General features: G+C 63.1%; 1 protein-coding gene across 1 annotated transcript; it reads left to right on the top strand.

Annotated features, from left to right (window-relative positions):
• Positions 1–729: 729 nt before the first annotated feature.
• Positions 730–27,784, top strand: LOC127572830 (complement component C7-like; the record flags this gene model as incomplete). Its single annotated transcript, XM_052020485.1, has 16 exons — positions 730–807; positions 4,395–4,536; positions 8,246–8,387; positions 10,257–10,395; positions 11,532–11,690; positions 12,269–12,512; positions 13,020–13,133; positions 16,631–16,797; positions 17,326–17,557; positions 18,007–18,181; positions 19,215–19,302; positions 19,645–19,780; positions 22,773–22,961; positions 24,037–24,133; positions 26,984–27,168; positions 27,416–27,784. Coding segments are annotated over 16 exons (2,472 nt in total), but the record flags the coding sequence as incomplete, so codon positions are not given.
• Positions 27,785–27,954: the final 170 nt, after the last annotated feature.

Here is a 27,954-nt window from a genome sequence, read left to right as displayed (position 1 = left end):
GGGGGGTGGGGGAGAGTGAGGGTAGGGGTGGTGGGGAGAGGTGGGGGGGAGTGAAGGGGTGGTAGGGGAGTGGGGGGGGGGAGTGGGGGAAGGACAATCCCTTTGGGATAAGGCAGCTCCTGAGCACAAGGGGCACGGTAAAGGGGAGGGATAGAAGCACTGATGGGGACGGGCTGAATGGCCCGGGAAGTGTGGGGACAGCAGGAATGGGATCCGCCTGACATCAGTCTGTCTCCCCCCAGCTGTTCCTGCCCATCTGCCTGCTGCTAGCCCACACCCACGGACAACAGGTGTAAGTGACATCCCCAAGGGTGGGGATCAGGGGGCAGGGGAGAGGGTGGGGTCAGTGGTGGAGGGAGGGAGGGTGGGGGGTTCACGGGAGGGAGGGAGGGGGAGAGGGTCGTCTTGAGGGAGGGGTGGGGGTTTGCTGTGGAGGGGGAGGGAGGAGGGTGGGAGTCGGCAGTGGGGGAGAGGGGAGGGAGGGGGGGAGGGTGGGGGGTTTGTGTTGGAGGGGGAGGAGGGTGGGGGTTGGTGGAGGGAGGGAGGTGGTTAATATGGGGAGGGACTAGGAAAAGGAAGGGGTTGGGGGTGGATACTGGGAGGGATGAGGGATATGGGGCTGGTCAGCGGGGGCAACGTGGTGGGGGAGTCAGTCTGGGAAGGGTCAGTCAGTGGGTGGGTCAGTGAGGGTCTGTCTGGGGACCCCCCATCGATCTCTAACACCCCACCTGTACCACAGACCCAGACAACTGCCGGTGGGGACCCTTCAGTCCCTGGAGCGAGTGTGAAGGCTGCAACAGCACCCAGGTGAGTTGTCACCCCCCCCACCCCCCACCCCACACCCCCCACCCCACCGCCCACTCCCCCTCACCCCCCACCCCTCACCCCCCACCCCACCGCCCACTCCCCCTCACCCCACACCCCTCACCCCCCACCCCACCGCCCACTCCCCCCTCACCCCCCACCCCTCACCCCCCACCCCACCGCCCACTCCCCTCACCCCCCACCCCACACCCCCCACCCCACCGCCCACCTCCCCCTCACCCCCCACCCCTCACCCCCCACCCACCGCCCACTCCCCCTCACCCCCACCCCACACCCCCCACCCCACCGCCCACTCCCCCTCACCCCCCACCACCCACCGCCCACTCCCCCTCACCCCCCACCCCTCACCCCCCACCCTCACCCCCCACCCCACCGCCCACATCCCCCTCACCCCCACCCCTCACCCCCCACCCCACCGCCCACTCCCCCTCACCCCCCCCCCCCCCCCCCACCCCCCCCCCCCCCCCCCCCCCCCCCCCCCCCCCCCCACCCCCCCCCCACCCCCCCCCCCCCCCCCCCCCCCCCCCCCCCCCCCCCCCCCCCCCCCCCCCCCCCCCCCCCCCCCACCCCCCCCCCCCCCCCCCCCCCCCCCCCCCCCCCCCCCCCCCCCCCCCCCCCCCCCCCCCCCCCCCCCCCCCCCCCCCCACCCCCCCCCCCCCCCCCCCCCCCCCCCCCCCCCCCCCCCCCCCCCCCCCACCCCCCCCCCCCCCCCCCCCCCCCCCCCCCCCCCCCCACCCCCCCCCCCCCCCCCCCCCCCCCCCCCCCCCCCCCCCCCCCCCCCCCCCCCCCCCCCCCCCCCCCCCCCCCCCCCCCCCCCCCCCCCCCCCCCCCCCCCCCCCCCCCCACCCCCCCCCCCCCCCCCCCCCCCCCCCCCCCCCCCCCCCCCCCCCCCCCCCCCCCCCCCCCCCCCCCCCCCCCCCCCCCCCCCCCCCCCCCCCCCCCCCCCCCCCCCCCCCCCCCCCCCCCCCCCCCCCCCCCCCCCCCCCCCCCCCCCCCCCCCCCCCCCCCCCCCCCCCCCCCCCCCCCCCCCCCCCCCCCCCCCCCCCCCACCCCCCCCCCCCCCCCCCCCCCCCCCCCCCCCCCCCCCCCCCCCCCCACCCCCCCCCCCCCCCCCCCCCCCCCCCCCCCCCCCCCCCCCCCCCCCCCACCCCCCCCCCCCCCCCCCCCCCCCCCCCCCCCCCCCCCCCCCCCCCCCCCCCCCCCCCCCCCCACCCCCCCCCCCCCCCCCCCCCCCCCCCCCCCCCCCCCCCCCCCCCCCCCCCCCACCCCCCCCCCCCCCCCCCCCCCCCCCCCCCCCCCCCCCCCCCCCCCCCCCCCCCCCCCCCCCCCCCCCCCCCCCCCCCCCCCCCCCCCCCCCCCCCCCCCCCCCCCCCCCCCCCCCCCCCCCCCCCCCCCCCCCCCCCCCCCCCCCCCCCCCCCCCCCCCCCCCCCCCCCCCCCCCCCCCCCCCACCCCCCCCCCCCCCCCCCCCCCCCCCCCCCCCCCCCCCCCCCCCCCCCCCCCCCCCCCCCCCCCCCCCCCCCCCCCCCCCCCCCCCCCCCCCCCCCCCCCCCCCCCCCCCCCCCCCCCCCCCCCCCCCCCCCCCCCCCCCCCCCCCCCCCCCCCCCCACCCCCCCCCCCCCCCCCCCCCCCCCCCCCCCCCCCCCCCCCCCCCCCCCCCCCCCCCCCCCCCCCCCCCCCCCCACCCCCCCCCCCCCCCCCCCCCCCCCCCCCCACCCCCCCCCCCCCCCCCCCCCCCCCCCCCCCCCCCCCCCCCCCCCCCCCCCCCCCCCCCCCCCCCCCCCCACCCCCCCCCCCCCCCCCCCCCCCCCCCCCCCCCCCCCCCCCCCCCCCCCCCCCCCCCCCCCCCCCCCCCCCCCCCCCCCCCCCCCCCCCCCCCCCCCCCCCCCCCCCCCCCCCCCCCCCCCCCCCCCCCCCCCCCCCCCCCCCCCCCCCCCCCCCCCCCCCACCCCCCCCCCCCCCCCCCCCCCCCCCCCCCCCCCCCCCCCCCCCCCCCCCCCCCCCCCCCCCCCCCCCCCCCCACCCCCCCCCCCCCCCCCCCCCCCCCCCCCCCCCCCCCCCCCCCCCCCCCCCCCCCCCCCCACCCCCCCCCCCCCCCCCCCCCCCCCCCCCCCCACCCCCCCCCCCCCCCCCCCCCCCCCCCCCCCCCCCCACCCCCCCCCCCCCCCCCCCCCCCCCCCCCCCCCCCCCCCACCCCCCCCCCCCCCCCCCCCCCACCCCCCCCCCCCCCCCCCCCCCCCCCCCCCCCCCCCCCCCCCCCCCCCCCCCCCCCCCCCCCCCCCCCCCCCCCCCCCCCCCCCCCCCCCCCCCCCCCCCCCCCCACCCCACCGCCCACTCCCCTTCACCCCCCACCCCTCACCCCCCCACCCCACCGCCCACTCCCCCTCACCCCCCCACCCCTCACCCCCCACCCCCACCGCCCACTCCCCCTCACCCCCCACCCCTCACCCCCCACCCCACCGCCCACTCCCCTCACCCCCCACCCCACCGCCCACTCCCCCTCACCCCCCACCCCTCACCCCCCACCCCACCGCCCACTCCCCCTCACCCCCCACCCCTCACCCCCCACCCCACCGCCCACTCCCCCTCACCCCCCCACCCCTCCCCCCCCACCCCACCGCCCACTCCCCCTCACCCCCCACCCCACCGCCCACTCCCCCTCACCCCCCACCCCACACCCCCCACCCCACTGCCCACTCCCCCTCACCCCCAACCCCACTGCCATACCCCCACCCCACCGCCCACTCCCCCTCACCCCCAACCCCACTGCCATACCCCCACCCCACCGCCCACTCCCCCTCACCCCAACCCCACACCCCTCACCCCAACCCTCAACCCCTCACTCCTCTCCCCACCCCTCACCTCATACGCTGTGGGCCGGAGCTTCCACAGAGGGGGGTGTGGGGAGGGGGGAGTGGAGGAGGGAGAGGAGATGGGGTAGCGTGGGGAGGGTGGAGGGAAGGGGGGGCAGTAAACCCAGCACCCGGCCCCTGAGACAGATCCCAGAAGAAGCCCACCCCTTATGAGGTGGTCACAGGTAACGGTGGCAGGACCCAGACACACGGGGTCTGTGCTCGCGAACACACACACACACACACACACACACACACACACACACACACACACACACACACGAACACACACACACACACACACACACACACACACACGAACACACACACACACACACACACACACAACCCTGACCACACTCTCACTCACAGACTCTCACCCACGCTCTGTCACCCTCCTGCACACACCCTCACACTGGGACACCGCTCTGAGTGATATACGGGAGATGGATTTACACACACAGCCTCACACCTACCTACACACACACTCACCCGCTGCCACCCCCACACCTTCACACACACACACTCTCTCTCTCTCTCTCTCTCGGGGACAGGGAGTCCAGGGGTTAGGGGTCAAGCTCAGGGTCCAGAGGTCAGGGTTCAGATCCAGGGCAGGTTTTTGCTCCCAGCTGGGTGACTCCGCCTGGAGTGGGTGGTGTTGTGTGGGTGGGGTCCCAGGTACAGTCTGTGACACCCCCCCCCCCCCAATCTGCTGCAGAGCCGCTGGAGGGCAGTGGCCGAGTTTGCTCAGTTCGGGGGACAACCCTGCTCGGGACCCCGGTTCGAGGTCCGTCCGTGCCAGGCCACCAGAGGCTGCCCCGTGGAGGAGGGATGTGGGGACCGATTCCGCTGCCCCTCAGGTGGGTATCCTGGGCCAGTGGGGGTGGAGGTAACAGGTTGGGGGGAAACAGAGGGAGGGGAGGGCATGAGGGAGGGGGTGACGGATGGAGGGAGGGAGGGAAGGGGTACACACAGGTTTGGGGAGGGAGAGAGGAGGTGGCGAGGTGGAGGGGAGTGAGGGAGGAGTGAGTGGGGTCACAGGGGTTGGGGGAGACACGGAGGGGATAGGGTGAGGGAGGGGGAGGGGAGGTGGGCAATGGGAGGGGGTGAGGGGTGGGGTACACACAGGGTTGGGGAGGTGGAGGGGTGTGAGGGGGAGGGGTGGGGTCACAGGGATTGGGGGAGACACGGAGGGGGAGGGGATGGAGGGAGAGTGAGGTGGATGGGATGGGGAGGGGGAAACGGGGTGGGGGGAGGTGGAGGAGGAGGTGGGACGGGGGGAATGGGTTTGATGTGAGGGCCGTGGCTGGAGAGCAGCTTAAAACCCATCACACACCCTCGGTCTGGGCAACACCCCCACCCCAGGACCCCGATGTAAAGGGGGAGGACTCCCACGTAGGAACACTCCCCCCTCCCCGCACACCCCCCACCCCCAGATGGTGGACCGCCGTGGGATCGGCATGTGCGGGGTAGGGGTCGGTCTGGGAGGGAGTCACAGAGTCACACTACACGGAAACAGGTCATTCGGCCCAACTGGTCCATGACGACCAAGGTGTCCACCTGCCAGTCCCATCTGCCCGCGTTTGGCCCCCATCCCTTTAACCCTTTCCGGTCCATGGGCCTGTCCCAGTGCCTCATGAATGTTGTCGTTGTACCCCGGGGTTGAAATCATTCCTGGTCTACGAGCCCCCTCGACACCCACGGTGACGCCGCCTGTCACTTACTCCGTCCGACAGTGTCCAGGTATCCCGGCGAGATCCTGCCGACCTATACCGATGTGAAAGTTGACCCACACTGTAATAAATCAGACAGCAGCAGAACCAAAGAACTTACAATGAATGCTTTATTAGTTTAACGCTGGTGGGAGTGAGGGATACAGAGAAAGAGTAAACAGTGTAACCCGAGCTCTGTACTGATCCCCACTCAAAGGTGCCCCGATTAGTGTGTGCTTTTATACCCACTTCGTGAGAAACATCTGTGGGAAGCTGCACTTACCGAGCGCATCACAGACACCAGCCTCCCCTCCTTGGACTCTGTCTTTACCCCTCGCTGCCTTGGTGAAGCAGCCAGCATAATCAAAGACCCCACCCACCCGGGTCATTCTCGCTTCTCTCTTCTTCCATCGGGTAGAAGATACAGGAGCCTGAGGGCACGTACCACCAGACTTAAGGACAGCTTCTACCCCACTGTGATAAGACTATTGAACGGTTCCCTTATACAATGAGATGGACTATGACCTCACGGTCTACCTTGTTGTGACCTTGCACCTTATTGCACTGCACTTTCTCTGTAGCTGTGACACTTTACTCTGTACTGTTATTGTTTTTACCTGTACTACATCAATGCACTCTGTACTGACTCAATGTAACTGCACTGTGTAATGAATTGACCTGTATGATCGGTATGCAAGACAAGTTTTTCACTGGACCTTGGTACAAGTGACAATAATAAAAACCAATTCCAATACTAAGGCAGTTGCTTAGAGAAAGCTATTAGCAAAACAAAATACGTCTAAAATTTCTTTCTTTCTCACCCGCACCTGGACCCTTTTCCAGCCATAACTATAGTCACCCCATGGTTGAGGTAATTTCACACCATGGGAAGAATAGCTGCACACCATTAACCCTCACATTGCCGGCCGTTAACCCTTTCATGTCCAGTTATCTTTGACAAGCGCTCCCCCTCCACCCCACCCCCTCCACAGCCCTGGAGGTGAGGGGGGCCCGGCTGCCAATAACTGTGTGCCAGACTCTGAAGAGGCAGGGAAGCCCCCACAGAGGGGCTGAAGGCAGTACACCGACCAGATAAGCCGAAGGGCCTGTGTCCGCGGGCTGTGACCTCGGGACTCCGGCCGGGATGACCCCCACCCAGCCGGAGTTGCTTGTGGTGGCAATTGGAAGGAAGTCCCTCGCCCACGCACGCCTCGGGGGTGGAGGTGGGGGGGGGGCATCCCTGCCCCTCCCTCGGGGCCGGGGCTGTGGGCAAGGAGGGGGGGGTGTGTGTCAGGCCCGAGGCACCAACCCCACCCAGCGGGGCAGCTGGAGGCTGAGATCCCAGGGGTGGGGGACAGGGCAGGGGACGGGAGCCTGCCTCCCCCCTCCTCTCTCAGCCTGTCCACCCTGGGGAGAGGATGGAGGGGGCAGCCTTCCCAAGAGGTGTGGAGTCTACCCACCATTGGCTCCTGGGGCGGGACCTCGGCCGTCCCTTCCCTCATCCCTCCCATCTCCCACCACCGCAGCCCTCCCCGCCCCCCCCCACCACTGTCTGAGAGATGGAGGGTTGAGGGGAGGCAGGCTCCCGTTTCCCACCCACCCGTCTGAGGGATGGAAGGGCGAGGGGGGTTGATCCCACAGAGGGAAGGAGAGCTCCCTGGGGTGACGGTGGGGGGGTCTGTGTACCTACCCCTGGTGTCACCCCTCCCCAGAGGACTTCGACCACCCCAGCCTTGGCCCTGGATGTGGGCTGGGCTGGGGGAGGAGTCAGTGGTCCCTCTTTGCCTCAGGACTGGGCTGGGGGAGGGGTCAGTGGTCTCCCTTTGCCTCAGGACCCAGCTCCGGACAGACTCAGGGCCAGGAACGTGGGCCGTTCCTGGTGACTGGAGGGCGTAGCCCTGGGGTAAGGGGAGGGAGGTTGACAGGGACACACAACCTTCCGGGGGGACTCAGCAGGTCGAGCAGCATCTGTAGTGGGAGAGGAACAGTTGATGTTTCCTGACGCAGGGCCTTGACCTGAAGCATCGACAGATCCTTCCCCCACAGATGATGCTCGACCCACTGAGTTCCTCCCGCAGATGGTTTGTTGCTCCAGATTCCAGCCCCTGCTGCCTCTGGTGTGTCCAGAGTTAGAGGGGATCTGAGGGCGACCTTCCCCACCCAGGGAGTGGGGAGTACCTGGCTGAGGGACTGGTCGAAGCTGGGTCACTGACCGTGTTTGAGAAGTGTCCAGCTGACTCGCCGAGGTACAGAGGCCGACGGACCAGGTGTTGGGAGATGTGTGGCCACTGGTGGGCATGGACAATGTGGGCCGAATGGCCTGTTTCCGTGTAGTGTGACTCCATTCACTGTGAACAATCTGCCCTTGGCTGTCCTCCCAGAATGGTGTGTAACGGGGACGGGTGTGAGCGGAGGGTGTTCCTGTACAGGTCAGTGTGTCAGCCGGAACCTGGTGTGTAACGGGGACGGGTGTGAGCGGAGGGTGTTCCTGCGCAGGTCAGTGTGTCAGCCGGAGCCTGGTGTGTAACGGGGATGGGTGTGAGCGGAGGGTGTTCCTGCGCAGGTCAGTGTGTCAGCCGGAGCCTGGTGTGTAACGGGGACGGGTGTGAGCGGAGGGTGTTCCTGCGCAGGTCAGTGTGTCAGCCGGAGTCTGGTGTGTAACGGGGATGGGTGTGAGCGGAGGGTGTGAGCGGAGAGTGTTCCTGCGCAGGTCAGTGTGTCAGCCGGAGCCTGGTGTGTAACGGGGACGGGTGTGAGCGGAGGGTGTTCCTGCGCAGGTCAGTGTGTCAGCCGGAGTCTGGTGTGTAACGGGGATGGGTGTGAGCGGAGGGTGTGAGCGGAGAGTGTTCCTGCGCAGGTCAGTGTGTCAGCCGGAGCCTGGTGTGTAACGGGGACGAGGACTGTGAGGGTGACGGCGCTGATGAGACGGGCTGTGGGGAACGCAGGATGGCGTGTGACATCGACCAGCTCCCACCACAGGCAGAGCTGACCGGCAACGGGTAGGGTCGTGGTTCCACCGAGATGGGAACTGGGGAGGGGGGAGGGGAGAGGGGAGGGGTAGCGCATGGACAGGGGTGGTCAGATTGTACTGGGAGGGGAGGGGTGTGGAGGGAGAGGGAAGGAAGGGGATGGGGGTGAGTGTAAGGAGAGGGGTCATGAGGGAGGGGGTAAAGGTACGGAGGGAGTGTGATGAGGGATGGAGTGTGAGGACCGAGAAGAGGGGAGGGGGTAGGGAGGGCGGTGTGGGGGAGGGGTGTGGAGAGAGGGGTGTAAGGAGAGGGGGTAGGGAGGGGAAGGGTGTGGGGGGGCAGGGAGGGGTGTAGAGGAGGGGGCAGGGAGGGGAGGAGAGGGGTGTAGGGGAGGGGGCAGGGAGGGGTATGAGGGGAGGGGTGTGGGGGAGGGGGCAGGGGAGGGGTGTGGGGGAGGGGGCAGGGAGGGGTATGAGGGGAGGGGTGTGGGGAGAGGGGCAGGGGAGGGGTGTGGGGGAGGGGGCAGGGAGGGGTATGAGGGGAGGGGTGTGGGGAGAGGGGCAGGGGAGGGGTGTGGGGGGAGGGGGCAGGGAGGGGTATGAGGGGAGGGGTGTGGGGAGAGGGGCAGGGGAGGGGTGTGGGGGAGGGGGCAGGGAGGGGTATGAGGGGAGGGGTGTGGGGAGAGGGGCAGGGGAGGGGTGTGGGGGAGGGGGCAGGGAGGGGTATGAGGGGAGGGGTGTGGGGAGAGGGGCAGGGGAGGGGTGTGGGGGAGGGGGCAGGGAGGGGTATGAGGGGAGGGGTGTGGGGAGAGGGGCAGGGGAGGGGTGTGGGGGAGGGGGCAGGGAGGGGTATGAGGGGAGGGGTGTGGGGAGAGGGGCAGGGGAGGGGTGTGGGGGAGGGGGCAGGGAGGGGTATGAGGGGAGGGGTGTGGGGGAGAGGGGCAGGGGAGGGGTGTGGGGGAGGGGGGCGTGGAGGGGAGGGTGTGGGGGAGGGGGCAGGGAGGGGTATGAGGGGAGGGGTGTGGGGGAGGGGCGTGGAGGGGAGGGGTGTAGGGGAGGGGGCAGGGAGGGGTATGAGGGGAGGGGCTGTGGGGAGAGGGGCAGGGGAGGGGTGTGGGGGAGGGGGCAGGGAGGGGTGTGGGGGAGAGGGGCAGGGGAGGGGTGTGGGGGAGGGGGCAGGGAGGGGTATGAGGGGAGGGGTGTGGGGAGAGGGGCAGGGGAGGGGTGTAGGGGAGGGGGCAGGGAGGGGTATGAGGGGAGGGGTGTGGGGAGAGGGGGCAGGGAGGGTGTGGGGGAGGGGGCAGGGAGGGGTATGAGGGGAGGGGTGGGGGGAGAGGGGCAGGGGAGGGGTGTGGGGGAGGGGGCAGGGAGGGGTATGAGGGGGAGGGGTGTGGGGAGAGGGGCAGGGGAGGGGGTGTGGGGGAGGGGGCAGGGAGGGGTATGAGGGGAGGGGTGGGGGGAGAGGGCAGGGGAGGGGTGTGGGGGAGGGGGCGGTGGAGGGGAGGGGTGTGGGGGAGGGGGCAGGGAGGGGTATGAGGGGAGGGGTTGTGGGGGAGGGGGCGTGGAGGGGAGGGGTGTAGGGGAGGGGGCAGGGAGGGTATGAGGGGAGGGGCTGTGGGGAGAGGGGCAGGGGAGGGGTGTGGGGGAGGGGGCAGGGAGGGGTGTGGGGAGAGGGGCAGGGGGAGGGTGTGGGGGAGGGGGCAGGAGGGGTTATGAGGGGAGGGGTGTGGGGAGAGGGGCAGGGGAGGGGTGTAGGGGAGGGGGCAGGGAGGGGTATGAGGGGAGGGGTGTGGGGAGAGGGGCTGGGTGGGGGGTGTGGGGGAGGGGGCAGGGAGGGGTATGAGGGGAGGGGCTGTGAATTTTCTGCCTCGCTTCACCTCTTGTCTCCTTCCTCTCCGAGGTTCGACATCATCAAGGAGGAGTTTCGGGGACCCGTCATCAACACCAAGTTTTTCGGGGGAACTTGCCGGAAGGTGTTCAGTGCGGAGAACCGGAACTACTACCGGCTGCCCGAGAGCCTGCTGCAGTACACCTTCCAGGTACGGCAGGGGGAGGGGGTGGCCCCACCCCTGGCCCACTGACCCCACTCCTGGCCCACAGATGCCGGTCCCCGGACCCCCCCACTGTCACAGACGCCGGTCCCCGGACCCCCCCACCGTCACAGACGCCGGTCCCCGGATCCCCCCACCGTCACAGACGCCGGTCTCCAGACAATCCCCTTCACTTCGCCTGGTATCAGGAAGTGTGTGAGATCAGTGGACACAGCAAAGGGTGTGGGACTGGACGGTGTCCCGGCGGTGGGACCGGACGGTGTCCCGGCGGTGGGACTGAGCTCCAGAATGGGCCGTCTCCAGCCAACTGTCCCAGGACAGTTCTTACAGGCGTCAGTCTGAGCGCTGATCCCAGCCTCCCTCTGCAGCCCAGAGGAAAACCCAACGGATCTGGCTCAAGGGGTGATGTTGGGTTCACCCCTACCTCCCCCCCGCACCGTGACCCCAGTTCCCTCTTCTTCCCCCTCCCCCGGTGACCCTAGCTCCCTCTCTCCCACACCAGATCCCAGTCCCCGCACAAACTTTCCGCTCCCCTGGTTCCCTGGAACAGTCTCTCATCACTTTGATGACAAAAGTGAAGCGAACAAGAGTTGGTGAATCCATGGAAACTACCTCCAGTGTTCTGGAAAACTGGCTGTGGAAGCAGCAGCAAATCCCGGAGTGTGATGGAGCACTGTGCCTTGTGGGACTGTAGCGGGTCAAGGCAGCTCACCACCACTCTCGGGGGCAACTCAGGAGGGCAATAGATGCTGGCTCAGCCTGCGGAGCCCACACCCCTTCAATGAATAAATAAAATCACTGTGTGACCCCCCCCCTCCCTGTAACCCTCAGTGTGACCCCCTGTGTGACGCTCCCTGTGACCCCCCTCCGTGACCCTGAGTGTGCCACCCCCCTTCCTGTGACCCCCCGTGACCCTGAGTGTGCAACCCCCCTCCCTGTGACCCTCAGTGTGACCCCCCTCCCTGTGACCCTCTGTGTGACCCCCTCCCTGTGACCCTGAGTGTGAGTGACCCTGTGATCTGAGTGTGTGACCCTGAATGTGACACCACCACTCCACACCCCCCCCCCCCCCCCACACCGAGGTTACTGGTGGCCAGGTTTAACCCCCACTCTCCCTGTTGCAGGTTCAGGTGAAGAACGACTTCAGGTTTCAGGCGTACGAGAGCAGCTGGTCCTACATGAGGCAGACGTCCGGGGCGTATGCGGCCTCGGGTCAGGGGATATTCTCCAGCTACAGCGAGAGTCACAATACCTTCACCAACAGGAACAACCAGAAGACAAAGGTACCCCTGGGTGGGTCATGGTGGTCCGAGCTGATCCGTGGGGATGGGAGGAGGGGCGGGAACAGGAGGGGGGATCCCAGGGGAAGGCTACTACTGTGACATCCTCAGACACTGACTCGCCATCCCTCTACACTGAAGCAGTCTCCGGAGAGGGATGCCCACAGTCCCCCACCACCCCACCTAGTCCAACCCCACCCCACAGCCACGCTCCCCACAGCCCCCACCCAGTCTGCCCCCACCCCGCCCAGTTTGCTGCCCCCTCTCCTGAGGCCTGGACCCTGTGGTGATGAAGGAGTGCTGACTGACCCCTGGTCTTCCCCAGCACCCCCTGCCCCCTTCTGCCCGTGGAGACCAAGGATTGGGGAGGTGAGGCAGTTGGAGAGGCAGGGCTGGAGGGGTGGGTGTGGCCAGTCCTGGACGTGGGGGTGGTTGCAGCTCAGTGGGGACCTGGGGTGGGAGGGGGGGAGGGGTGGGGCAGGGTGGGTGGGGACAGGGTGGGTGGGGGCGGGACGGTTTTGGGGCTGGGGTTGGTACAGACGGGACAGGAGAGGGATGACTGTAACCATTGCCCGCCCCAGGAGCAGCTGTACTTGAGTGTGGAGAACGAGGTGGAGGTGGCCCAGTTCAGCGCCAGCCGGCCGGACCAGCTGCAGCTCCCCAGCGCCTTCCACCGCGAGCTTCTGCAGCTCCCGGCCGTCTACGACCACACCGCCTACCGCCGGTTGATCGAACTCTATGGCACCCACTACCTGCGGCGGGGAACCCTGGGTGGCAAGTACAGCCTGCTCTACATGGTGGACAAGGAGCGGCTCAGCAAATCAGGTGTGTGGGTCCCTCCCCCACCCCACCCCTCACCTCCCCTCGCCTCCCCTCCCCTCCCCTCCCTGTCCCCTCCTCTCCCCTCCCGCCTCTCCGTTCCCCCCTCCCCTCCCACCTCCCCTCCCCTCCCCCACCCACCTCCTCCCTCCCCTCCGTCCCCTCCTCTCCCCTCCCGCCTCCCCGTTCCCCCCTCCCCTCCCACCTCCCCTCCCCTCTCTTGCCCCCACCCCACCCCATCCCCTCCTCCCCTCCCCTCCCCTCCCCCCTCCCCCACCATCCCCCCAAACCAACTCTGTCCCCTCCCTCACCCTGTCCCCTCCTCCAGTGCAATGAGGAGTTGCGGGAAGATTCCACCCTCCCCGGTCTGAGCACCTGGTGGGGATTCTGTGGGGTGGTCCCTCACTGCCCTCGCCTCGGCCGGGAGTGGGCACCTGAGGGTACCTCCTGCCCTCAGTCCACCCTTCACCAAGCCAGTACCTGCCCTTGTCAGCTCTGCCCTTCCTCTCACAGGGATCACTCGGGAAGACATGTCGAAGTGTTCACAGACCTCCGTCAACTTATTCATCGTAAAGTACGACAGCAACAAATGCAGACAGTACAAGGACGCCCTCCAGACTGCCTTAGGTAAGGGGGTCTCAACACCTCACCTTCAGATACCTGCCACTGGGGTCAATGTACCCTGAGTGACGTCGGCCTGTGGTGGTGATCAGGGAGCTACTGTGGACAATCCTTTCAGCTTCCCGGTGGTTCTTCCAAATATCTGATATCTGTAGTTCTGTTGCTTCTCAATCGTCCTCACTACTAGGCCTTCCTTAGCAACCTGCAGCTTGTGGGTAGTAACTGGTAATTGGTTTATTGTTGTCACGTGTACCGAGATGCTGCGAAAAGCTTTTGTGTGCGTGTCATCCCTACAGATCATTCCGTACACATCGAGGTAGTATAAAGGGAATCAGAGTGCAGAATATAGTGTTACAGGGAGGGTGCAGTGCAGGCAGACAGGGTGCAAGGGCCACGACGAGGTAGATTGTGAGACCAAGAGTTCCATTCTCACTCGCACTTCCTCAGCAGTGCTCAGCCTGCGAGAGGACAGAGTGCAGATTCTACCTCTTCCAATGGTCAGGGGTCAGAACTTTGCCGATGTGTTCCCATAGTTTCATTGTACAGTCGGCCCGGCATTGTTAACGGGCGAAATGCTGGGAAACATTCCACTGAGGGCATCAGACAGCAGTTAGAGCAGAAGAGGTTCCCCCAGACCCGACATTCTCTCTTCTCCCCCCTTCCATCGGGCAGAAGATACAAAAGCTTGACAGCTCGTACCACCAGGCTCAAGGGCAGCTTCTATCCCACTGTTATCAGACTATTGAACAGACCTCTCATACACTGAAGGTGGGCTCTTGACCTCACAATCTACCTCGTTGTGACCTCCCACCTTATTGTCTGCCTGCACTGCACTTTCTCTGTAGCTGCAACACTTTATTCTGCATTCTGTTTCCCTTTTAACTACCTCGATGTACTGATGTCTGGAATGACCTGTCTGGATGGCACGCAGACCAAAGCTTTTCCCTGCATCTCATCACACATGACGACAATAAACCAATCCTGAGGAGGAGGCCATTCGGCCCCTCATACCCGCTCTGCCAGTCACTGAGACCCTGACTGACCTTGCAGCTGAGAACCACTTCCCTGCAGGAACCCCTCGTCTTCAGCAGTGAGGCAGTTGTTAGGGTTGAAGGGAACGTTCCGAGAGCCGTTGGTGAGGCCACATTGTGTACAGATTTCGTTACCTGTTATTGGAAAGACATTGTCAAGCTGGAGAGGGTGCAGAAGAGACTTATGAGGATGCTGCCTGGACTAGGGGGCCTGAGGTACAGGGAGAGGTTGGCCACGCTGGATCTTTATTCCTTGGAGCATAGGAGAATGAGGGGTGACCTTCTAGAAGTTCATAAAATCATGAGGGGTATGGATAAGGTGGGCGGTCAGGGTGGGGGAGTCCAAAACTAGAGGGCACAGATACAAGATAAGGGACTTATCTTGAGATTTAAAAGAGACCTGAGAGGTAACTTCCTTACACAGAGGGTGGGGGTACCTGGAACGAGCTGCCAGAGGAAGTGGTCGAGGTGGTTACAATTGCAACATTTAAGAGGCATTTGGACAGGTACATGGAGGGGAGGGGCTTGGAGGGTTCTGGGCTGAACGCGGGCAACTGGGACCAGCAGGGAGGATGCTGTGGGCGGCGTGGACCGGTTGGGCCGAAGGGCATGTTTTGTGCTGCACGACTCTGTGCAAGGAGGAAGACCGAGGACAGGGTATTGATGGAGTTGGGAGTCAGGCCAGGCAGTGGGATCCAATGGGAAGGGCGATGGTTGCCAGGGACGGGTGGTCACTCAGTGATGGCAGGGCTGTGTGCGGTGAGGGTCCAATGGTCAGTGCGCAGCCCCTTTCCTCCTGTGCTGCGTCGGAAGAATTGGGAATGTGCGTGCACGGATCCCAGGGGCAGCTGTGTGGGTGGATGTGTGGTGAAGGCAGGCCATCCTGCCACCTTCATCCGGCAGCAGGGAGCACGGGCCACCTCTGGCTCCAACAGCTGGAGCACTGCACACACATCTGGCCACCGGACTGTCTGAGGCACCGGGCAGGGGGTGAAGGGGATGTAGGTGGTGAGGGGGAGGCTGTCGGAGGAGATTTAATGGAGGGGGAAGCAGGAAGGAGCTGGTTGCCAGAGGTGAGGATTCCACAACAGTGGCCACAGCTTTACCCTCAGGTCAGTGCAGGGCTGAGAGTCTCCCACCCAGAGCAAGCAAGGAGTCGGGAGAATGCAGCTGGAGCTGGGCTCTGAGGGCACACACCCAGGGCTGGAGGATGGGGTTATCCTGCACAGACACTGTGGGCCGAATGGCCTTCTTCCATGCTATAAACATCCGTAACTCCACGACCTCAGGACACTAAAGTTGGTGATGCTGTAACAGATGGTTATCAACAATTACGGGGAGATCATCAGCTGGGTCAGTGGGCTGATGAACGGCTCAGATAAGTGCAATGTGTGGCATTTTGGGAAGACAAATGAGGGCAGGACTTTCACAGTGAACGGTAGGGCCCTGGGGAGTGTTGTAGAACAGAGGGACCATGGAGTACAAGTACATGGTTCCCTGAAAGTGGTGTCACAGGTAGACAGGGTGGTGAAGAAGGCTTTTGGCACATTGGCCTTCATCAGTCAGGGCACTGAGTACAGAAGTTGGGATGTTATGTTGCAGTTGTACAAGGCGTTGGTGAGGCTGCATTTGGAACATTGTGCTCAGTTTTGGTCACCCTGCTATAGGAAAGATGCCGTTAAGCTGGAAAGAGTGCAGAGGAGATTTACGAGGATGTTGCTAGGACTCGAGAGACAGAGTTATAGAGAGAGGTTGAGCAGGCTGGGACTTTTTCATTGGAGTGTTGGAGAATGAGGGGCGATCTTATGGAGGTTTATAAAATCATGAGAGACATAGACAGGGTGAATGCGTACAGACTTTTCTCCAGGGTTGGGGAATCAAGAACTAGAGGGCACAGGTTTAGGGTGAGAGGGGAGAGATTTAATAGGAACCTGAGAGGCAATTTTTTCACCCAGAGGGTGGTGAGTACATGGAACGAGCTGCCAGAGGAAGTGGGTGAGGCAGGTACATTAACAACATTTAAAAGACACTTGGACAGGTCCATGGATAGGAAAGGTTTAGAAGGATATGGGCCAAATGCGGGTAAATGGGATTGGCTTAGATGGGCATCTTGGTCATCATGGACCAGTTGGGCCGAAGGGCCAGTTTCCGTCTGTCTGACTCGATGACTCGTCACCAGTCTGGAGAGGCCAATCTCCGTAACAGACCGCCCGCACAGTGTGGGTAATCTCATCCACTGGGGGTCTGCTGAGCTCAGGACCATGGGCTGAGATCCCCTGTCCGAGGGTGTGGGGGTGAAGCGGGTAGCTGCTGAGTCACACACAACAACATTCAGGTGATCAACCAACTGATCCCCCACAGGGTGGTGACCACCACCACCAAACCCCCCACACCCCCCCCCAAGGGCAGTGGCCCCCCCCCCTCGATGCGGCGACCGTACCTGCAGTAAGATTTCCCCTGACCCCCTCTCAGGCGGGAGCACAGGGAAGGCGCACGGTCTGTCCTCCACCGTGGGCGGACGAGCTGCCTTCGTCACCGCCCTCAGCCTCATCGACGTGAGGAACCCCCAGGCCAACAGTGACGTGTACCAGCGGTGGGCCGGCTCCATCCCCGAGAACCCCGTCGTCATCAAGCCACAGGTCAGTGTGGGCACCCACGCGGGCAACACAGGGCACCCACAGGGGCACCCACACACACACACAGAGCACCCATGGGGGCACACAGGCACCCACACACACATACAGAGCACCCATGGGGGTACACAGGGGCACCCATACACATAGAGCACCCATGGGGGCACACAGGGGCACCCACACACACAGAGCACCCATGGGGGTACACAGGGGCACCCACACACAGAGCACCCAAGGGAGCACACAGGGGCACCCACACACACAGAGCACCCATGGGGGCACACAGGCACCCACACACACATACAGAGCACCCATGGGGGTACACAGGGGCACCCACACACATAGAGCACCCATGGGGGCGCACAGGCACCCACAGGGGCACACACATTAGCACCTACAGGTCACCCTGGGGTGAGGGTGGGGGTGTGTGTGGAGGGAGTGGAGGGGGAAGTGGGGGTGGGGTTGAGGGTGTGGGTGGGGTGGGGAGGGGGTGTGGGGTGGATGGGTGATGACTGTTGACCTGTGCCCCCACAGCTGGCGCCCCTGGACGAGCTGGTGAAAGGGGTGCCGTGCGCGGGGGTGAAGCGGCTGCACCTGCAGCGGGCCCTGACCGAGTACATGGCCGAGGTCCACCCCTGCCACTGTCGGCCCTGCCTCAACAACGGCCGCGCCGTGGTGCTGGGCTCCACCTGTCACTGCTTCTGTCAGCCCTACACCTTCGGGCCTGCCTGTCAGAGGGGAGTCCTGGCCCGCCAGCCGGAGAGCGGTAGGTCCCTGTCACCGTGGGGTCGCGACCCTTCACCTGTGATCCCTCACCCCGACCCCTTACCCCAAACACTCACCCCCCCTCACCTTCAACCTTCACCCCTCACCACCCCTCACCATTTCAAACTGACCCTTCACCTCCTGAACCCAACCCTTCACCCTCTCACCCTGATCCTTCACCTGTCATCCTGAAGCTTCACCATGACCGTTCACCTCAACTTCACCCTGACCCATCACCCGCTCGCCATGACCCTTCACCTCCCTCAGCCTGACCCTTCACCTCCCTCAGCCTGACCCTTCATCCCCTCATTCCAACCCTTCACAGTCCGACCCTTCACCCCTCACCCTTGACCTTTTCTCCCCCTCACTCCAACTGTTCAGCGACTCCCCCCTCTCCCCGACCCCTCACCCTTGCCCTGTGGGATCAGCCTGTGCCGTGGGCTGTTGCAGGGAGTGGCGTTGCGGGAGGCTGGAGTTGTTGGAGTGTGTGGAGCGCGTGTCGCGGAGGACAGAGGCAGCGGTCCAGGAGCTGTGACAACCCAGTGCCAAGCCCCGGAGGGAGAGACTGCGTGGGGGAGCGCGGGCAGTCCGAGGTGTGTCCCGACACACAGATGGAGTACTTACGGTGAGAGACCCCCTCCTCCCCCTCCCCCCCACTCCCCCCTCATGCCTCCCCCTCTCGTCCCCCACTCCCCCATCCGCTCCCATCCCCCTCATCACCCATCACAGTGAGGGAGCCTCACACCCTCCAGCACAGAGACTCCAATCGTTCACCACCCCGGGAGAAGAAAACTGAGCCCCAGTCCGGTGACCCTGACCTCTGGCCCTGTGACCCTGCCCCCAGTCCTGTGACCGTGACCTCTGGCCCTGGTGACCCTGCACCCAGTCCTGTGACCGTGACCTCTGGCCCTGGTGACCCTGCACCCAGTCCTGTGACCGTGACCTCTGACTCTGTGACTCTGTCCCCAGTCCGGTGACTGACCTCTGGCCCTATGACCCTGCCCCCAGTCCGGTGACCATGACCTCTGGCCCTGTGATCGTGCGACCCTGCCCCCAGTCCGATGACCGTGACCTCTGCCCTGTGACACTGCCCCCAATCCGGTGACCCTGACCTCTGGCCCTATGACCCTGCACCCAATCCTGTGACCGTGACCTCTAGCCCTGTGACCCTGCCCCTAGTCCGGTGACTGTGACCTCTGGCCCTGTGACACTGCCCCCAGTCCAGTGACTGTGACCTCTGGCCATGTGACCCTGCCCCCCATCCTGTGACTGTGACCTCTGGCCCTGGTACCCCTCAGCCGTCCCCTCAGTCACAGAAGCCCATACTTTCTCTGCCCACTGTCATCGCAGTGAGGCAGCTTCCCCTGGTCAGTCCTGGGGCATCGTCCCACACCCGCTGAAGGCAGTGAGGACCCTGTCCCTGATCCGAGCGGTGTTCCCAGCCCCCTTCCCAACCGCCAGGAGCCCACCACCCTCCCTTGGGCCGGGGAGATAGGAGAGTGTTCATTCGGGATGGAGGGAAGGACCACTGTGGAGTGGAGGTGGTGCGGAGCCCAGGTCCTGTGGACTGACCTGTCCCTGGGCCACGGGGAGGGGAGGGGGAGCGGTCAATGCTGTGCACCGTGGGCACGTTACTGATCCAACCCATTTCCTTGCAGCACTGTGGAACCGCATTGTTTTGAAGGGCAGGACAGTCCGATTGAAGGGTGTTCAGCTCCCCCTCCGCTGGACAACGGGTTTGTTCAGGTACGCAATCAAATTACACTGAGCCTCACCCACCGAATCCCCTCCCACAGCCCACGGACACTCTTTCCCCCACCCCCCACCCACTGAGTCCCGCCCCACAGCCCACGGACACGCTCCCCTCCACCCACCGAATCCCCGCCCATGGACATTCTCCCCCCCACCAACCGAGTCCCCCCCCACGGCCCACGGCCACTCTCCCCCATTGCGAGGTGATGTCGGAGCAGCCCGGGGCACTCATTTTATGGAGGGTGCAGACTGCACTGAGGGAGGGAGGGGGAGGGGGTGAGTGTCCGGGATGGTTTGTCGGTGTTTCTGACGCCGGGATCACTGCGTTTGCTGCAGGAAGCACAGAGAGTTTACACCGCCGGCACCCACGCTGTGTACACGTGTCACGCTGGCTACTTCCTGTCCGGGGGCGACGGCACTGTGAGGTGCGGAGAGGACCTGCAGTGGGAGCCCAGCAACCTCCGCTGTCTGAGTGAGTGCGTGCTCTGTGGGGTGGGTGTGGGGATGGGGCGGGGGAGTGAACCCTGGGGTCCCAGCACCCTGTCCCCACCACTGCCCTCACTGCAGAACCGAGTCATCAGCACAACAGCCTCCTCACCTGTGGACCCTCCACCCCTGCCCATGCCACCAGTTCCCCCTGACCCACCCGGTGCTGCCTGCACTGGCTGGTGGGACGTGGGTGGAAGTTCTCCCTCCCAGGTCCGTGGAGACCCTTCCCTCCACGGGATCCTGCACCCGTGGTGCTCTTGTGCACATCTTGGGCCATCCTGAGATGCATTGTCGTGCGTTCTCGGGAGGAGGGTAACTGAGCAAGACCCCAGGATGGGTCGCTTGCTCTTGGAGTGTCGGATTCACTGGGATCAGGACTGATGGAGTGAGAGGATAAAGACCCATTTCTGTATTCCATATGGAAACCATGGACAACATCCCGCAACCTTGCCACATTGAAGGGTTTTCTCGAAATGGTGAGCAGAGGGTTAAACCCCATCGTCCTGTCAGTGTGGGATCCCCCCATTCCCCCCACAACATCCAGAGCTACAACAGGGAGGGTGAACCAGCTGAGGCCACCAGCTCGGAGGTCAGCCACGAGGGAGGTTCAGAGGGTGAGGGAGCCGGATGGGTTTGGGGAGGGGCTTCTGGTGCTTGGGATCCAGGCTGCACGGGGCTGGGGCTGGACTGATGGGAATCAGCAGGAGGGTGGTACTGGGGAGTCGGTGGTCTCAGAGATTGTGGGTTGGGGAGATTAGTAGAGATTGGGGTGTGGGTGAGACCACGGAGGGATTTGGAAACACACTGGGAATATCAGAATGGATATTTCCAGAATGGGAAGTCAGCGATGAAAGTGGGTCAAGGAATGGCAGATTTAACTCAGACAAATACAGGTGTAGCATTTTGGGAAGTTTAACCAGGACAGGACGTACACATGAAGGGCAGGGCCCTGGGGAATGTTGTTGAACAGAGCGACCTTGTACATAGTCGTCTGAAAGTGGTGACATTTGGCACGCTAGCCTTCATCAGCCAGGGCACTAAGTACGTCACGTTACAGGTGTCCAGGATGTTGGTGAGACCACACTTGGAATATGGTGTGCAGTTCTGGCCACCTGGATATAGGGAGGATGTGATTAAGCTGCAGAGGGTGCAGATAAAATTCACAAGGACTGGAGGTCTTGGGTTATAAGCAGAGATCAGATAGACTGAGGCAACAAACCATCTGCTGGAGGAACTCAGCGGGTCGAGCAGCATCTGTGGGGAGAGAGGAATGATCTTCCCTGTAGTCCTGATGCAGGGTTTTGACCCAAAACATTGACATTTCCTTCCCCCTCACAGATGCTTCTCGACCCACTGAGTTCCTCCAGCAGATTGTGTGTTGCCCCAGATTCCAGCATCTGCTGACTCGTGTGTCTGGACAGGCTGGGACTGTTTTCCCTGGAGCGAAAGAGTGAGAGTGACCTTATAGAGGTTTATAAAATCATGAGGGGTGTGGATAAGGTGGACGGTCAGAGTCTTTTCCCCAGGGTCAGGGAGTCTGAAACTGGAGGGCATAGGTTTAAGGTGAGAGGGGAAAAATTTAAATGGTACCTGAGGGTCAACGTTTTCCACACAGAGGGAGGTGGGTATGTGGGACGAGCTGCCAGAGGAAGTGGTAGAGGCGGGTACAGTTACAACATTTAAAAGACACTTGGACAGGTCCGTGGATGGGAAGGGTTTAGAGGGATATGGGCCAAATGCAGGCAAATGGGACGAGCTTGGATGGGAATCTTGGTCGGCATGGACCAGTTGGGCCGAAGGGCCTGTTTCTGTGCTGCATGAATCTATCTATGATTGGGGGTGATAGGGGGATCAGGCAGCAGGATTTGGAATGTCCCGCCATTCATGGGGCAAGGAGGAGCGACAGAGCCCAGAGGAGGGCAGGGACAGCAGGCAAGATGGTGGAGACGGGGTAGGCAGCCGAGAGACCTCAGAGTCACACAGTGCAAGGGTTTGCTGTGGCACCAAGGTCAGTGGGGGCAGTGCAGGGAGAAGGCAGGGTGCCTCACTGCCCAACACCCTCCTGTGGTACGTTGGAGCAAACTTCTCCAGTCCCCGGGTTACATTCTTCTCAGCACAGGTCAGATCAACAGAGGAGCTTGAGGAATGAGTGGTACAGCGGTGCAGCAGGTAGTGCTGTTGGTTCTCAGCTCCAGAGACCTGGGTTCAATCCCAACCTCAGGCGCCGTCTGTGTGGAGTTTGCACGTTCTCTCTGTGACCGTGTGTGTTTCCCCCGGGTCACAGGGAGAACACCACAGACCACCGCTTGCACTAGGTGGACTTGTCTCTGACTGTCCTTGTTTTGCACAGTCTTCTCTTCTCTGCCTTGCATAATTTATGCATAATTTATGTTCTGTTTCTCTGCGTTGCTGCTGCAAGCGAGATTTTCATTGTACCTCGCCGTACTTGGCACACGGCAACAAAACTCAACTTGACAAATTAGACCCAAGCCGCAGTCAGGGACCAATCTTTGGTTATAGGAGAGAGCGCGGCAGAGAGGAGACCCAGAGACAGCAGCTGCTGGAACCTGGAGCAACACATAATCTGCTGGAGGAACTCAGCGGGTCAAGCAGCATCTGTGAGGGGAAAGGAACTTGAAGTTTCGGGTCGAGACCCTGCATCAGGACACAGGTGCTGCTCGACCCGCTGAGTTCCTCCAGCAGATTGTGTGTTGCTCCAGATTCCAGCGTCTGCAGTCTCCTGTGTCTCCAGTGAGCCGGGTGCTCCAGTTCCCTCCCACATCCCACAGACGTGCAGGTCGATGGGTTAAGTGGTGGCTGTAAGTTGTCCCCAGTGTGTGGATGAGGGGTGGAATCTGGGGAGAGGTGGTGGGAATGTGGGAAATGGGATTGTGGTGTGAGCTGGCATAGATCGATGGGATGAATGGCCTCTTCCTAGGAGGTGTGGTGTACTGAAGCAGACTGTCTTGTTGCAGGGACGGTGTGCGCTCCCCCAGAGCTGGGGCCCATGGTGAGGGTCAGTCCCATACAGCCCAGCTACACCATAGGCCAGGGAGTCTCGGTGTCCTGCCCCCAGAACCTGACCCTGCACGGTCCGTCCCACATCATGTGTGACTCCAACCTGCTCTGGAACCAGGAGCTGAGCAACATCCGATGTGAGGCAGGTGAGTGTCCCAGCTGTCGTGTCCCTCCCACCCCCCCGCCGCCCCCGGCTGGATGGACGGCTCTTCCCAGGACCATGGGGTCCGTCAGGGGGTGGGAGTTGGCCAGAGATTGGGTGTCCGAGTCACTCCTGCTGTGGGAAAGCTCTATAATTTCACAGAACCCATCCCGACCCGGGTTCAATTCCCGCCGCTGCCTGTAAGGAGTTTGTACGTTCTCCCCGTGTCTGCGTGGGTTTCCTGCGGGTGCTCCGGTTTCCTCCCGCATTCCAAAGACGTACATTGTGGGCGTGCTATGTTGGCGCCGGAAGCGTGGCGACACTTGCGGGCTGCCCCCAGAACACTCTACGCAAAAGGTGCATCTCACTGTGTGTTTCGATGCACACGTGACTGATGAAGAAACCTGATCTATCTTATCCTATTCCACTGCCACTGGTCCACACAGCGTCTCTCTCCCTTTGCCGACCATTTCCATTTCCTCACCACCCCCCACCCCCCCAACCCAGACATCACCCTCCCCCCATCGTTCCATCTACCCATCACCCGCTGGGGCTTCTTCTCCCCTGCTTCACCTAGCCCCTTCCCCACCTGGTTCCACCTGTCAGTCATCCCTCCCTCACCTGGATCCACCAATCTCCTGCCAGCCCCTGCCCCACCCCTTCCCCTCACCCCTGTACACTGCCTATCACCCCCCCCCCCCCCACCGTGTCAGGGGGGTGAATGATCTCGACTTGAAACGTCGACCAGCCCTCTGCCTCCACAGCTGCTGCCCGACTGGCCGGGTTCCTCTGGTGGGTTGTGTGTTGCTCCAGATCCTGTGACGTCCAGGTCACTGGTGGTGTCCGGGGCTGGGACACTCGACAATGTTTCATTCCTCACCCAGCCCCTCCTCATCTGACCACACTCTGCACCCCACCTCCTCCACAATCCCAATGACCCCACCCCCTCAGGAACTCCCGGTGCTTGGTTGGAAGGGGTTGGGACGTGGAGAAGGGTGGGGTAGATGTGGTCGGGACACGTGGACCATTACCAGCCCCCACCGACCCCTCACTGAGGACTCCCACCTGCTTTGTTTCAGTCCCTGAGGAGGAGGGCGAGCAGCTGCGACCTCAGTGTGCCCCGTGGGAGAAGCTGGTGAACTCAGAGTGTGTCTGCAAAATGCCCTACGAGTGCAGGTACCCCCACCGGGGCAGGGGTGGAGGGGGAGGGATGTGGGAGATGTGGGAGGGAGGATGAGGAGGGGGATACAGATGGGGGAGAGGGGTACAGCAGGGGGTGTTCGTGGTAAACTGGGCATGTTGGAGAAGTGTAAGGTGTCTCTCTCTGACCTTCCACTTTCACTGCTGGTGTCGGGGACTCCTTCCCCTACCCAGGTACCCCACCCCGGGTTGACGTTCCCGTCACCCCTCCCTCCTGTCGGACACATCCTGTCAACTCCCGCCCCCTTCCTCCCCAAACTCCACCTCCCTCCCTTCACCATCTCCCTCTCCCTCCCCCTCTCTTCCCCTTCTCCCTCTCCCTCCCCTCTAATCTCCACCTCCCTCCCTTCACTCCATCCCTTCTCCCTACACAAACCTCCAGCCCTTCCCCTACTCCGCCCTCTCTTTCACTCCCTCCTTCATCTCTCTCTTTCACCTCTGTTCCCTCTCTCCCTCTTTCTCTCCTATTTAAGCAACGGGAACGAGGGAACTGTTGGGCCAGACCATGAGCCTGATACTCGGAGCAGGGGACACACTGCTCGTCCACCCCTGACCTCACAATCTACCTCATTATGACCTTCACCTTATTGTCTGCCTGCACTGCACTTTCTCTGTAAGTGTGACACTTTATTCTGCATTCTGTTACTGTTTTCCCTTGTACTACCTCGATGCACTGACGTGATGAATTGATCTGTATGAACAGTATGCCAGACAAGTTTGTCACTGTACCTTGGTACATGTGACAATAATAAACCAATTTACCAAAGTGGTAGCAGCAGGCTAAGGAAACGACAGAAGGATCAGGCAGAGTCAACATGGACAGGTGAAAGGGGACTTGTCTTAGGTAAGTCTGTGAGGAGGGAACTGGGGTATTTGGACTTTCAGAGGTAGTTGGTGAGGCAGAAATGGGTGTTAAACAAAATAACCGAAGATTGGGGGGAATTGAACATCGGAACAAACAGAAGGAGGAGGAGAATGTTCAACCCCTTGTCTCTGCTCCACCGTTCAGTGAGATCACAGCTGACCTTTTGCCTCAGTCTTTCCCCAGGGTTGGGGAATCAACAACTAGAGGGCACAGGTTTAACGAGAGGGGAGACAGTTAATAGGGACAAGGGGCAACTGTTTTACACAAATGGTGGTATCTCTGTGGAATCAGCTGCCAGAGGAAGTGGTTGAGGCAGGTACAATAACAACATTTCACAGACACTTGGACAAGCCCATGGGTAGGAAAGGTTTAGAAGGTAATGGGTCAAACACTGGCAAATGGGACCAGCTTGGATGGGCACCTTAGTTGGCATGGACCAGTTGGGCTGAAGGGCCTGTTTCCATGCTGTATGACTCTGTGACACCTTCCTGCACCAAACCAATTTCCCGTGATCTTAATATCTGAAAATCGGCCGGTCTGGTCTCTGCTTTGCTGCACTCACTGAGTGAACCTCCACACCTCCGGGGGAGAGACTCCAAAATCAGTTCTCCTCAACGCCGTCCACAATGGCCTGCCCCTTATCCCGAGAGTGACCCCTGGTTCCAGACACCTCACTCAGGGGGAAACATCGCCCTCCTCCCCCATCTACCCTGGCAAACCCTTCGTCTGTTCCAATGGAGTCATCTCTCCCTCTCCCAAACCACAGACAGTACACCCCCAGTCTGTGTAATCTCCCCCCATACAACAAACCCCCACCTGAGATGTCACCTGGGTGAACCTTCACCTCATCCCTCCATCATGTCTGTCCTTTCCTGGGTGGGAGCCCAGACTGTACACAATATTGCAGGAGTGGTCTCACCAAACTCCTCCGTAACTGGAGCTAGATGTCTAGTCATATTCTCCAATCCTTCCGCCTTCTTCATCACTTGCTGTAGCTTCAGGTAACATTCGGTGATGTACAAGGACACCTGTTCTCCTCCGATAAGAGTGCAGTGATGTCCTGGGGAGAGGTTAACCACACTGCTCTGTGGTCCCTTGAGTTCAGATGAAAGGTGATCTCATTGAAACGTATAAAATCCCTACAGGTTCAATTGGGTAGATGTTTGTAAAATTATAAAGTTATGAGAGGCATAGAGTAAATAATCAGAGCATTCTGACTGGTTGCATCACCGCCTGGTATGGAGGCTCCAATGCACAGGATCACAAGAGGCTGCAGAGGGTTGTAGACTCAGCCAGGGCCACCATGCACACAACCCTCCATTTTTTTTTGCACTATTTATTTATTTTTGTAATTTATGGTAATTTTATGTCTTTACACCGTCCTGCTGCTGCAAAACAACGCATCTCATGTCGTCTAAGTCAGTGATAATAAACCTGATTCTGAGTCTTTTCCCCAGGGTAGAAGTGTCAAGCACTAGAGGACGTACATTTAAGGTGAATGGGGAAAGATTAAGGGAGATGTACGGGATGATTTTTTTTGCGCAGAGAGCGGAGGGTGCCTGGAACGTGCTGCCAGGGGTGGGGGTAGAAGTGGATACCATAGAGGAGGTTAAGAGGCTGTTAGACAGCCACATGGATGTGCAGGGATTGGAGGGATGTGGATCATGTGCAGGCAGAAGGGATTTAGTTTAATTTGGCATCTTCTTCGGCACGGGTGGGCGGAAGGGCCTGTTCCTGTGCTGTGCTGTTCTATGTTTCCCTGGGGGAGGGGTCATCCTCAGGAGACGGAGTCGGCCATTCAGGGCTGAGATGAGGGGAAATTTGTATTCCGGAGGGAGCTGGAGGTACAGTCACTGGGAGAGTGTTCAAAAACGGTGAGTGACCACTCCCCGGCCTCGGGGTGAGTGATCCCCTTCCCTCCCTGCCCCGGTGTGACTAACCTGCCGCCTGTCTCTCCCCAGCGCCTCTCTGCCAGTGTGTGTGACGGACACGGGGAGCGGCCGCAGGGTGCTGCTCAGCTGGTGTAAGCTGCGCTCTCTGCAGTGCCTGGGACGGGCCTTCACCTTGGCCGAGGACACCGACTGCCCGGCCCCCCAGCCCACGGACAGGGGGTGCGGAGCCTGCCCACCCTGGGAGACGTGTGACGGTACGATCTCTTGCCTGTCGGAGAGGGGGCAGCCCCCCACACTGCCCCAGAGCCCCCAGCAGTGGGGGGGGGGGGGAGGGTCACTGTGGGAGGGGCAGTACTCAGGGAGGGCAATACTGAGGGAGGTACAGAGGGAGCATCACTGAGGGAGGGGCGGTGAGGAGGGAGCTGGGCTCCTGGGATGGGTGGTCGGGTGGTGGGGTGTGGGGTGAGGGTGTGCACTCACGGTTGTGTCTACTCTCCACAGCCCAGAGCGACCGGTGTGTGTGCGCGGAGAGGGCAGAGTGTGCAGAGCCCGGGATTGAGTTCTGTGCCGTGCTGGAGGGGAGCGAGGGGGTGCAGACCCTCAGTGAGTGTCAGGCTGCTGTCCTGAGGTGCCAGGGACAGGGCTTCACCCTGACCGCCTCTCAGCCCTGCACTGGCCACACATAACACCCGAGGACCCCTCCCACAGCCCATCCAAACCCTCCCTCCCCATTGCCCATCCCTCCCCAAACCTCCACCTCCCTTCCCCTCCCTCTCTGTTCCCCTGGTCTACAACCCCCCTCCCCCCTTCCAATGTACTCTCCCTCCCTTCACTGGGTACATACTGACATCTTCAGTCATAATAAACGTTCAGTTCACCGCAGTGCTGTCTCAGCCTGGGATCTTTCTGCTTAGGGACTGGTGGAGGGAGAGGAGAGGAGGTTTCAGGAATGAGGGCTGGATCTGGATCGGTGCCTTTGTGAAGCCGATCATTGACCAAAGAATCTGTGGCCGCTACACGGTGTGTCTGTGTGAGTGTGT

This window comes from Pristis pectinata, chromosome 7 (genome assembly GCF_009764475.1).
Source record: "Pristis pectinata isolate sPriPec2 chromosome 7, sPriPec2.1.pri, whole genome shotgun sequence".
NCBI lineage: Eukaryota > Metazoa > Chordata > Chondrichthyes > Rhinopristiformes > Pristidae > Pristis > Pristis pectinata.
The sequence above is the reverse complement of the archived record's forward strand: the minus strand, read 5'-3'. Positions and strand labels throughout refer to the sequence as shown.